Genomic DNA, 11,322 nt, shown 5'->3' on the forward strand with positions numbered 1-11,322 from the left:
ACATGTGTCCATAGCATCCATGCCCAGAGTCTTGAGCCCTCGCACGGAGCAGCACCCTTACCCATCCCTGCCTGCACCCCATCCCAGTGGCACCCACCCTGCCTGAACAAGCGAAGGGTCCTGCAGGCAGCATGGGGCGGGAAGGGGAGCAGGCAGACCTCCTGCACCGGCAGCACCACCAGCAGTGGCAGCAGAAGGTTTGCCCCGTGACTGGGTGCAGCCTGGTCCCTGGCCACGGCACGGCCCATGCTGGGAGCGGGTGAGTGGGCCGTGGGCCAGGCCACCCACCACGAGCCGTGGAGCGAGCCAGGGAGGAGGCAGGGCAGGGAGAGCAGCGGGTCTGCAGCCGGGAGCACCAGCAGAGCGGATGGCCCTGGTCTGCATGCCAGTGCAGGCAGCCAGGCTCTGTGGGATGGGGGACTCCATCCCTGGGGGCTACAGCTCAGGGAGGGAGCGATAGGATGTGGCCATGTGATGCCACGCTGCTCCCGGCACAGGGACCCCGGCCTGGGGCTGTGGCCACGTGTTCCCAGGCAGCGAGGGGAGCCTGGACGGGTGAGGGGCCCAGCCACGCTGCGTGGGAACCAGACGGCCCCTGGGCACAGCTGCGGAGCTCGCTTCCTCCCGCGCCCCCGGGGACCGTGTGAAGGAGGGGGCTGAGGTCAGCCGCGCTCGCCGCCGGCCGCTCCGGAGACGCCAGCATGATGTAGGCGCTCAAATATTGTTTTCCACTGGGGAGGGGAAAAAAAAAAGGGAGAAAAGAGAGAGGCCCAGGGCTGAGTGGCCGTCCTCGATGACGAATGGTGGCCCCCCTCACCCTGCCTGGGGCTGGGACGTGGCCATGGCCCAGCAGCAGCCGTCTGGGGGCTGATAACGGGACTGACGCGGCTGTGGTGCTCCGGGTCCCTGAGTGATGCCAGCGCCGTCCCTCAGTGCCAATGCGGCCCCCACAGAGACCCCCACGACTGGGCAAGCTGGGGTCCCTCTGGTTTTGGGGGGCCGGGGGGCTCTGCCACAAGCCTGCTCCCTGCAGCAGCATGAAGAACCTTGCCAGCCTGGGGTCCTCCTGCTGTGCCTGCCCTGGGACCAGCTGTGCTGTGGAGCCTGGGCACCACTGCTCCTGGGGTCCCCTCTCTCCCAGCCTGGGGTGGGCAGGATGGGGGCACAGGCGCAGCCCCCCGCTATGCCAGCATTGCTCTGTCCCTACTCCAGCACTGCAGAGACGATGGCCCCGGTGTCCTGGTGGTATGTAGGAAGGGGCTAGCGACCGGGTCCCAGCCTGGGGCTGTGTGGGGACCCCTGCCCACCCCAGTGCCCCCCAGCCTGGCCACCCAGGGCAGAGCCCTGTGCCCAGCCCGGTACCGGCAGTGGTGACTCAGCTGGTGCCTCCTCTCCAGCAGCCACCCGGCATGATTCAGGTCGGAGGAATCCACTTTCCCTGGCTGTTCCCATCGCAGCCCCAGCCCCTGGCACAGCAGGGCTCTGCGGGCTTCCCTGGCCTCACGGTGTTTGCCGGAACCTGGTGGGACCCTGGCCAAGCCAGGGCACAGCCCTGAGCAGGGACAGAGAGGGGAGGGAGCCCTTTACCCCTCCGAGCAGAGCCCCCCACACTGTGCTACTGCCCCCAGCTCCTCCCTGGCATTTTTCTGGGACCACATGGGTGTGTGAGCGGGGCCACATGCTGAGGCTGGTGCCAGTTGTGACATGTGTGGCACCCGGGGTGAAGCCAGGCCCTTTGAGCAGTCCTAGGTGTAAGGAGGTGGCAGCGGGGCTCTGCAGGGGCTCACTGCTGCTGCATTGTGTCCCCCTGCCCCTCATGGATGAGGGTCCCTACTGCTACCCTGGGATGGGGCTCTGAGGGCTCCTGGCCCCATGTTGCAGCAGGACCTTGTCCCCAGCATCTCCCAGGGATGCAGGACCTGGACGCAGGTGCTGGCTCAGGCCCTGCCCCGTCCCCCTGCAGCCTCACTGTTCAGTCAGCGATCGGCAGTGGAGGGGCCTGTAGGGATGAGGGCTGCACCGGGTGGTCTTGGGGATGCATGTCCCCCAGCCAGCACCCGGGATGGGGTAGAGGGTCCCCAGCTTTCCCCTGCCCGCTGCCCACCATGAGCGGGGTGCAGAGACCACAGAGGCAGCATTGGGGAATGTGCTTTATTTGGTGCCGGGGCCAGGGGTGTCCCAGGGTGGGCCAGTCCCTCACTCGAAGAAGAACATGCCGGGTGTCCGGTAGAGGCAGGGGGGCAGCCCCAGTGGATAGCCATTGCCCCCCTGCAGTGGGATCGTGCTCCCTGGTCCCCACGGCTCCTTCTGCTCACTTGCCCGTGGCCCCATGGCCCCGAAGGGTGGCTGGCGGGGGGCGGGGGGGGGCCGGGGGGGCTGTGGCCAGGAGATGCTCCAGCGCTGTGCTGCATGGCCGCTCCTTCACGCAGAAGCTCAGCGCCTGCACCCGGCACTGGTAGCTGCTGCCCAGCGCGTCAGGCCCTGACCGGCTGAAGGAGCCGAAAACGGGCAGGGGGGGCTGCGAGTAGCCGTCCCCCTCCAGAAAGCAGGATGGGGGGGGTTTGCCTGTGCCCAGAAGGGTGCCAGGGAACGCGGGGGGCACCTGCCCAAAGGGCTGGCCTGGCCCTAGCCCAGGGGCGGCTGGCTCCTCACCCTCCAGCTGGCCCGGGGGGCTGCTTGGAGGGGCCGGTGAGTCCTGTGGGGGGTCCCTGGCCTGGGTGGGCAGCAGGGCGGGCAGCAGGGCAGGGTGCGGTGCTGGGCGCTCGCTGGGCAGCGGGTACTGACCTGGCCGGGGCAGCTGCAGCGCCGCCGGGAGCCCCCCGAAGACAGTCTCCTTGGGTGGGCGGCTCTCCGGGGGGGCGAAGAACGGCCCCTTGGGCTGTGGCACATCCGGCAGGTACAAGCAGGGCTGCCTGGCCTTGGGTGGCTGCCGCCGGGTGGAGGGGTCAGTGCACCCGGGCACCCCAGCACCCTCAGGCAGCGTGGCAGGGCTCGGCAGGTGCCCCGAGGCTGCCGGTGAGGCACAGCCCCCATCTGCCTTCACCTCCTCGGGTGGCGGGGCGGCAGGCGGCCCCTGGACCCGCTGCCTGGGGGGCTTTCCACACCCCTCGTCCCCCTCGGTGCCCGGTGCATCCCGGAGGCCCCTCTTCCTGGTGAAGCGCCGGCGGCGCCGCAAGAAGCTGCCATTCTCAAACATGTTGTAGCAGTCGGGGTCGAGTGTCCAGTAGTTGCCCTTGCCAGGCTTCTTGTCATCACGGGGCACCTTGACGAAACACTCGTTGAGGGAGAGGTTGTGGCGGATGCTGTTCTGCCAACCCTGCTTGTTCTCCCGGTAGAAGGTGAAGCGGCCCATGATGTAGCGGTAGATGCCGCTGAGCGTGATGCGCTTCTCGGGCGCGCTCTGGATGGCCATGGTGATGAGGGCGATGTAGCTGTAGGGCGGCTTGGTGGCTTCGGGGCTGGGGAAGGAGCCGCCGGCCGGCTCGGGGGCCGGTGGGCTGCGCAGAGCCGTGTCGCCGACGGGGAGGTCCGGCTGCATCCTCACGGCCAGCCGCAGCCTCCCGCTCTGCCGCACGGCCCCGGCACGGCCCGTTAAAACCGGCCGCAGCCCAGCCTCCCGCCGGCGGGCGAGGGGGCGGCGGGCCCCTCCTCTACGGGGCCGCCCAGGGCGGAGCGGGCTCCGCCGTCCAGCGCCAGTCCCTGCGGACGGGCGGATGGACGCGCCGCCAAGGCCGGCGGCCAGCAGCCAGCGGCCCCGGGGCTGGCACGGCCGCGGCCTCCCCGGGGCAGAGGTGGGCAGCGCCGGCTGTGGCCAAGCCCCGGGCATGGCCCCCCGCTCCCACAGTCCCTGTTCCCACGGGAGGTTCCCACGACCTGGGTCTCATCCTGCCCTGCCCACGGTGAGCAGCTGGGCCCTGGCCAGGGATGGCAGGAGGCTGAGTGGGGGGCTGCTGGTGGGGCTGGGGCTGCTGGCAGCCCTTGGCTCCCCACACACCCCCTGCCCACCCCAGCACTTCGGCCCCCGCCTCCAGCCTGGCGCTGTGATGGGTCCTGTGCACCGTGCCCCAACTCTGCTCCATGCCAGATCCCTGCACTGCACCCAGCCAGGATGTTGCCCCCAGGGTGCAGCATGGCCCCCACCTCCCAGAGCCCTCCTCACTCCACTCACCAGGGGAAACTGAGGCATGGGCAGTCAGCACCCTTGGAACAGGCTCCTGGGTTGCCAGGTTGGCAGAGCAGCTGATGGGCACCTCGCAGGGGCCCGCACCTCCTGCCAAGGGGCCAGGACGCGGGGCAGGGCAGGTCGTGAGCTGGCGCAGGGGCAGGGGTTAGCTCATGCTGTCCCCACGGCTGGGGTTGAGCTGGCTTTGCCCACAGTGTGAGGCTCTGCCCAGGCTCGGCTCCCCCAGATGCCCGTGGCCCCCCGCACCAGCCCCAGCCCCCCACCCCAGAGTCAGTGGTACCAAAACACAACCTTTATTTCTAAGGTTTATAAACAACGAATCCTTGCCGTGCAAGGTACAAGGATGGAGCTGACTGCTCCGGCTCACCAAACAAGCACACAGGAAATCCCACCCGGTGGCTCCTGGGGAATAAATACCATGATCTGTGCGGGGGTGGCAGCCGTCCTCGTCCTGGGCAGTGCCCGCCTGCACGGCCCTGCAGTGCTGAGTGCCCCATGCACAGCGGCTCGGGGAACGTCACCGGAGCGTGGCCGAGGGGCAGCAGAGCATCCCGCTCCGAGGCTTTGTCGCAACTGGGCTCTTCTGTCCCACTCACTCGGGCTCAGGGCTGGCAGAGCTGTTTGAGGACGTGGATAATGTGGCTGGAGGCACCGGGGGTGCAGGGTTGGGGGGAGTCACGGAGCAGTGCTGGCCCTATGCACTGGGCGTGATGGAAGAGCTCCCGCGCAAACACCGGCTCCACCTGTGGAGGCACAGAGCCGATGGAGAATGGGCACTGGCCCACAAGCCTCCCAACCGCCACGGCCCTGGCGCTTGGCTTGGGGATGCCACGAGCACCAGCCCCGGTGCGTACTCACGTGGGCCATGATAAGCTTCTGGAAGTGGTGCCCAGCGCTGGTGGGGTACTCCTCCCCGAAGCACAGGTGGATCTGGTACTGTGGCGTGGGCTGCCCGTGGCTCAGGTACCCCCGCAGCTCTGCAAGACACTGGCCCCGTTAGGGGACACGGCACCCCTGGGGCCCCGCAGCCCGGAGCAGCTGCGCCGGGGCAGGACCTGCCCCTGTTCCCGAGGGGATCAGGGTCTCCCCGGGGCCGGTGGAGCCCAGGGCAGCAGGTGGGCACTTACGCTGCAGGAACTGCTGCGTGTCCAGCAGCTTGTAGGTCTTCTCTCTCTCCAGCTTGTTGGGCCAGTCCCTGTGCGGGGCCAGTGGCCCGTTCCAGTACACCCTACCCTGGCACTGGCGCTTCATGAAGACCCCCTCGGGCGCTACCCACAGCAGCACACCGCGGTCCAGGTGGGGCAGGAGCCGCTCCAGCACGTCAGTCATGCCGGCCAGCCGTCCGCTGCCGCCGAGCACTCGCGGTGGGGGGAACTCGATCTGCTCCATGCAGGAGGGGCCGTAGAGGCGTTCGCTGTCAGCTGGCACGGCGCGGGAGGTGATGCGGCAGCCCTCGGCCGTGCGGGTGGTGACCTCCTTCACCAACACGTCACAGTAGTACAGGCGGACGTGGAGCCAGCAGTCTGGGGTGAGGGGAGAGTCAGCTTGTGGGCAGCCCAGTCGGGGGGGCCACACCAGGCACTGCCCAGCCAGCATGGCTCCTACCTGAGTGGTTGATGTCTTCTACGGGGAGGTAGGACGGGGGTCTGGGGAGGAGGTGGCCGTGGGTTGGGTTCCAGCCATAGAAGACTCCCCTCACATGGTACGCTGAGCCAGGGCAGAGATGAGGTGGTAAAGGGACATGGGCAGCTGTCCCCAAGGGCTCCCGGGTGCTGTCCTGGACCCAGCCCCTGGAGTCAGGCAGACAGCAGGGTCCTTCCCACCGCTGCTGCTTGTTACTGGGCCTCATTAAAGCCCCTAAGTGCATGATCAAGTGGGTCTGCTGGAGCAGGGAGGGAGTCCCCAGCCCATCTCCATCACCATGGGCACTGCCTGCACAAGGGATGAGACGTGGGGCTGTGGAGAGAGGGCTTGCTGCTGCCGGGCAGTGTATACCCCCCACCCCAGCCCTATCCTACCGCCAGGGACCCTCCTCACCTCGCTTGGCCAGCTGCGCAGAGAGCAGGGGCAGTGGAGACTCGTGGCATGTCTCCATTGTGCCCTTCTGGTTTGCCTCCTCCAGACTCCCCGCAGTGCTGCCCTGAGGAGCAGAGTGGCTGCGGTGAGGGCTGAGCCAGCACTGGGGGGCCCTGAGCCAGCTCCTGCCTTCACCATGGACCCCGTGTGCCGGCAGATCCCCTGCCTGAGGCTGGCAGCTGCATGGCACAGGGGACCCTCAGCAATGCCCAGGGGATCCGGCTGCCCAGTAGGACAGATGCAGGCAGGGCAGCAGCCGGTGGATGAGGCAGGATTTGGGGCTCCCACATTCTCCAGCCTGTAGGCAGCTCTTGTGGCAGATGGCACAAGGTAGGGGGCTGGCTCACCTGCTGATCTTTGCTGTCCGGGGACTGCATGTCACCATCCTTCTCTGCGGAGAGCAAGGAAAACCTGATGAGGCCCTGGCAAACAGCAGGAACAGCCTCCAGGAAGGTGCCTGGCTGCACAGGTCACTCAGAGAGGAAGAGGAGTGGGGAGGAAGGGTGACATCTACGGGACACAGGGCTTGTACAGGCATGGCACAGACACCAGCCCCAAGTCTGGTGCAGGAGGAGGGACATACCTGCATCCCAGGCGTCATCGGACACAATCTGGTACACCTTATAGGGCTCGGAGATGTCCAGCTGGCTCCGCTCGGGCACCTCCTGGAAGTCGGTGCTCTTGTTGAGGGCGCAGCGGAGACGCGTCTTCCAGGTGGAGGGGTCAGCCTTGTCCGTCCCCTCGTGGTACTTCCCCTTGTAGATGGCCCAAGCCTGCCAGGCAGAGGGTGCCCTGCACTGTGGGGGCTGCCAGTGCCCTGTTCCCCCATTCTACTGTCCAAGGGGGCCTGCTGGGGTATGAATCTGCCAGCCAGGGCTGGCTGCGGGGCAGTGGGGAGCCAGGACTGTGTGTCCTGGGGGGCTGCAGGGAGCTGGGCGGTGGGGGGGGTTCCTGGGGGAGTGCACAGGGACAGGCAATGGGGAGACCCGGGGGTGCGCATGGAGCTGGGTGGGGAGTCCCAGGGGTGCACAGCGAGCCAAGTGGGAGGTCCTAGGGTTGAGCACAGAGCTGGGCAGTGGGGAGCTCCGGTGTTCTGGGTGGTGGTGTGCACAGAGCCAGGTGGGGGGTTCTGGGGGAGTGCACAGGGCTGGGCAATGGGGAGCCCCAGGGGGTGCTCATGGAGTCAGGTTGGGGGTCCCGGGGGAGTGCACAGGGTTGGGCAATGGGGAGCCGCAGGGGTGCGCATGGATCTGGGCAGCGGGGAGCCCCGGGGGTGCTCACGGAGCTGGGGGGGGGGGGGTTGTCTCAGGGGAGTGTACAGGGTTGGAAAATGGGGAGCCCGGGGGTGTGCATGGAGCGAGATCGCAGAGGGAGCCAGTGGGGGTCCCGGGGGAGTGCACAGGGCTGGGCAATGGGGAGCCACAGGGGTGCGCATGAGCTGGGCAGCGGGGAGCACCGGGAGTGCGCACGGAGCCGGGTGGCGGGTCCCGGGGACGCTGCCGGAGCCAGGCGGGGGTCTCAGGACCCCCGGGGTACCTTGAAGAGCGCGGCGTCCTGCTGCTGCCGGTAGTCCTGCTTGGCCGCGTGCTTCCAGGGGATGCGGAAGAGCGTCCGGTGCCGGTTCTCCCAGCGCAGCCCCGGGTACCGGCCGCTGTCGATCTGCGCGATCAGCCACTCCTTGAGCCGCATGGGCGCCCCCGGCTCCGCCATCGCGGCCCCGCGCCCGGCCCCGCCACCCCGGGGGAACGTGCCGGGGCTCTGAAAGCGAAAGCGTCGCGCTGGCTTTCACTTTCCCTTTCCTGCCCGGCGCTGCCGGCTCTGGCTGCGCTGCCAGCCCGGGGCGGGGGGGACACGGGGCAGCCCGCGGTAGGGGACAGGCACCCTGCGCCCATGGCAGAAGGGACAGGTACCCTGCACCCTTGGGAAAAGGAGCAGGGCAACCCACGGCAGTGGAGACAGGGCAGCCTACAGGTGAGGGGACAGGGCCACCCATGGAGAGGGGACAGGCATCTCACACCCATGGGAAAGGGGACAGGGGCACACACAGGAGAGGAGACAGGTACCTCGCGCCCATGGGAGAGGGGACAGGGCCACCCACAACAGAGGGGACAGGGCACCAGGAACACAGAGGACTCCCCTGAAGCCCTGCACCCATCTTGGGTGCTTCCCCTCAGATTTTCAGGGCTCCCACATGCTCCCTACAAGGAATAAGGGACCCTCCTCCCCTGTCCTCCAGCTTCGGGGACTAGGACACCTCCCTGCTCCAGGGGCCATGTCCTCCCACGGGACCGGCATCTCAGCCCATGGGTGTGGGGACCTGTGGGAACAGGCATGGGTTTTCCAGGCTGGTGTGAGCAGGATATTGCCCCATCTCTCAAATCTCAACTTGCCTCTAACATTCACATCTGCTCCGTGGAGTGCTGGGTGCTGAGTTGAGTCGGAAACAAGTGGGAAGGGCCATTATGAGCTGTGCCAAGGGCTGCTGGGGGGCTGGTGAGGCAGCCTGACTCATCCTGTAGCTCCCCGCTGGCCCCAGGTTCCTGGCAGAAGCTGTCCCTGCAGAGGAGAGGTGGCACACATGGTCATGGCGCTTCTGGGCACCGGCCTTCCCACACCTGGGGAAGCAGCTTCCCGTGCCTGTGCTGCTCTGCAGGGAGGTGGGTGCATGTGTTGGTGCATGTGGGTGAAACAGGGATCAGTGCCAGGAGAGGGCTGGGTCCAGTGCAGGGTCCCACGCAGCCCCTTCACTCCTGGCTGGCTCCTGAGCATCCTTCCTCAATGCCGCAGCTACCAGGAGGATCTGTCCCTCTCCCCTTCCAGTGGAGGAGCCCAGCTCAGCCATCCTTTCAGGAGGAAGAGGAATTCTACCCTGTGTAGGGCAGGGATGGAACTGTCTGGTACCAAGCACTGCCTGGATGCCCTTGCAAAGCAGCACAGCACAGGCTGGGTGGGCTGGGTGGGCTTTGCCCTCTGGAGTGACACTGGTGTTGGCCCCTCCATCACCACTGCAGAGCCACATGCCACTGCACGGGGAAATCCGGCTCCTCCACCCAGCCCACAGCCCACTGGGTCTCCTTTCACAGCCCACTGCATTTGCTTTCCAGCTCTGAGTCAGAGAAAGTCACCTCTCGCAGGGAGGAGAGATGAGGCTCCTGAGAGCTGGCAGGCTGCTTGGGGCTGCAAAGCCTCAAAATGAATAAGCCGTGGCACAGCACCCAGCCCTGGACTTTCCCGAAGGACCTGGAGGCATGGGCACAGGGTGTACACAGCGTGTGAGGACCTGGAGGCGTGGGCACAGGGTGTACACAGGTGTATGAGCCAGCCACACTGGTGGGGGTTTGCCCCTTCCTGAGCCTGTTCATGGCCCCTTTGCAGGGCAAAGCCTGCCCACCCTGCCCATGCCTGCTCATGGTGCGGGACCACGGCTAACCCGGCTAACCCGGGCTCTGCCCGCAGCACAGCTCTCCCTGCCTGGGAAGAGGAGGAGGTGGTGATGCCAGCACTGAGTACTGGGAGATGGGGGAGTCCCAGTTTGGAGAGGGGGAGAGGAGCAGCAGGTAGCGTTAGGTGCTCGCCCTCACCCTGGCAGCCCACGGCCGTCCCAGCCGGTGCTGCCGTGGCAGGGCTGGCAGCTGCCGCGCTCGGGGTGACGCAGGACGCCGCTCTGTTCCCCACCGCACCAGCCAGTGGGGATTTCCAGCCGGCTGTGCCTCTGCTGGGGCTGTGCCCCGGCCCCCCCGCACCCCCCCGTGGTGGGGGGAGCTGGGGCCCTGTTCTGGGAAAAGAGCCTGGGACTGCCCGACAGAGAATCTGCATCTTCCCTTTCCGCTGTGGGAAGTGGGGTGATGGGGAGGGGTCGCTGCACAGCCTCTCCCAGTGGCTTGCACAGATTACCTCCAAGGCCAGGAGATAATCATAGCTGCTGACTTGTTAGCCAGCCCCAGCCCGATGGGATAAGCCTTTATCAGCCAGGGATTTCATCTCCTGTGACAGCCACACAGTGACACATGGGGCCCGTGGGATCTAATTACCCCAGCATCAGCGAAGATGCTCAGAAGCCAGTTTTCCTGCTGTGCTGCTCCCTGCGCAGGGAAGGCGAAGCAGCTTAACCCTTAAACTTTTCATGCTGAAATGAGCCTCAAAAGGAGTCAAACATTAACTCACAGCTAACCTTGCCCTTGCCTGGGTTTTTCCAGTTGTGCAAACCAGATCTGCCAAAATAAATAAATATTCTTGTGCTGTGGAGCTGGGCTGAAGGTGCCATTGCTCAGTGTCTGGCCTTGCCGTGGGGTTTACAGCATGAGCAGGGAAACCCTGCATGCAAGTGCCTCGGCACAGCGTGTCTGGTGTGGGGCTGACAGGAGGGTGCAGCCGTGCATGGGGCACACCATCCATCCTGGGTGCATGGTCCTGGGGCATGGGGCCACCACCCTTCTGGGTTCTGGGAGGGCTAAAGGGTGCCAGAGAGCCCTGGCCTGGGCATGAGGGAGTGGGAAGAGCAGCATGGCAGGAGCTGGGCTGAGAGGGTGACCCCACAGCGGACAGTGCAGGAGCAGCGGATGACAATGCACCCCTGGCTCCTCTGTGGGCTCAGCATCTATCCAGCGAGGCAGGAGTTGGGCTCCCAGCCTGCTTGGGCCACCCCAAGGCAGCCCCCAGCCCAGCAGGCAGGTGCTGGCAGGAGGAACCATGGCCCTGCACTCTGTGGTGGTGGAGCAGGAGCGGCTGTGAGGGTCCTGCCAAGGGGCTGCTTGCACAGGAAACCACAGGCTCACAGGAGTGGCAGCAGCACCCTCCAAAATTGCCCTCGCCTAAACCAAAGGGGAGGCTTAGGGCACCAAAACTCGAGCCTGGCATGGTGCAGCAGCCTGGGGGGTGTGTGTGTATAACGCCATCTCAGCCACCCGTCCCTCCTGCCCCTGCTGCTCTGTGCACCCCTCACAGTGCAGGGGGACTCACACTGCCTAAGCGCTGGCACGGTGGGCATAAAGGGACCCTCATGATGCCCAGCAGGATGTTCACCTTCCGCCACAGCTGCCATGCAGGGATAAACGAGCAGTTAT

General features: G+C 66.4%; 3 protein-coding genes across 6 annotated transcripts in view; all 3 read right to left on the reverse strand.

The window, feature by feature from the left end:
• The window catches only part of BCL2L1 (BCL2 like 1), a 198,280-nt gene that overhangs the window by 53,106 nt on the left and 133,852 nt on the right, over positions 1-11,322 (reverse strand). The gene's annotated exons all lie outside the window — the stretch shown is intronic.
• Positions 2,131-3,594, reverse strand: FOXS1 (forkhead box S1). Its single transcript, XM_056354113.1, is given in 2 exon segments — positions 2,131-2,364; positions 2,366-3,594. Coding segments are annotated over 2 exon segments (1,341 nt in total). The 5' UTR covers positions 3,539-3,594; the 3' UTR covers positions 2,131-2,196.
• LOC130156014 (interferon regulatory factor 4-like) lies at positions 4,461-8,041 on the reverse strand. Of its 4 annotated transcripts, none has more exons than XM_056354104.1 (8): positions 7,796-8,041; positions 6,843-7,032; positions 6,607-6,650; positions 6,221-6,323; positions 5,789-6,115; positions 5,311-5,706; positions 5,042-5,160; positions 4,461-4,926 (listed from the first exon to the last, which is right to left on the reverse strand). In XM_056354104.1, exons 1-8 carry the CDS (start codon positions 7,967-7,969, stop codon positions 4,786-4,788), a joined length of 1,494 nt encoding a protein of 497 aa, XP_056210079.1. In that variant the 5' UTR covers positions 7,970-8,041; the 3' UTR covers positions 4,461-4,785. The 4 variants fall into 4 exon arrangements, with proteins under 4 accessions (XP_056210079.1, XP_056210078.1, XP_056210080.1 ...); XM_056354103.1 differs by having other exon boundaries at positions 5,789-6,139; XM_056354105.1 differs by having other exon boundaries at positions 5,789-5,890; positions 7,796-8,038.

Source organism: Falco biarmicus, chromosome 10 (assembly GCF_023638135.1).
Source record: "Falco biarmicus isolate bFalBia1 chromosome 10, bFalBia1.pri, whole genome shotgun sequence".
Lineage (NCBI taxonomy): Eukaryota > Metazoa > Chordata > Aves > Falconiformes > Falconidae > Falco > Falco biarmicus.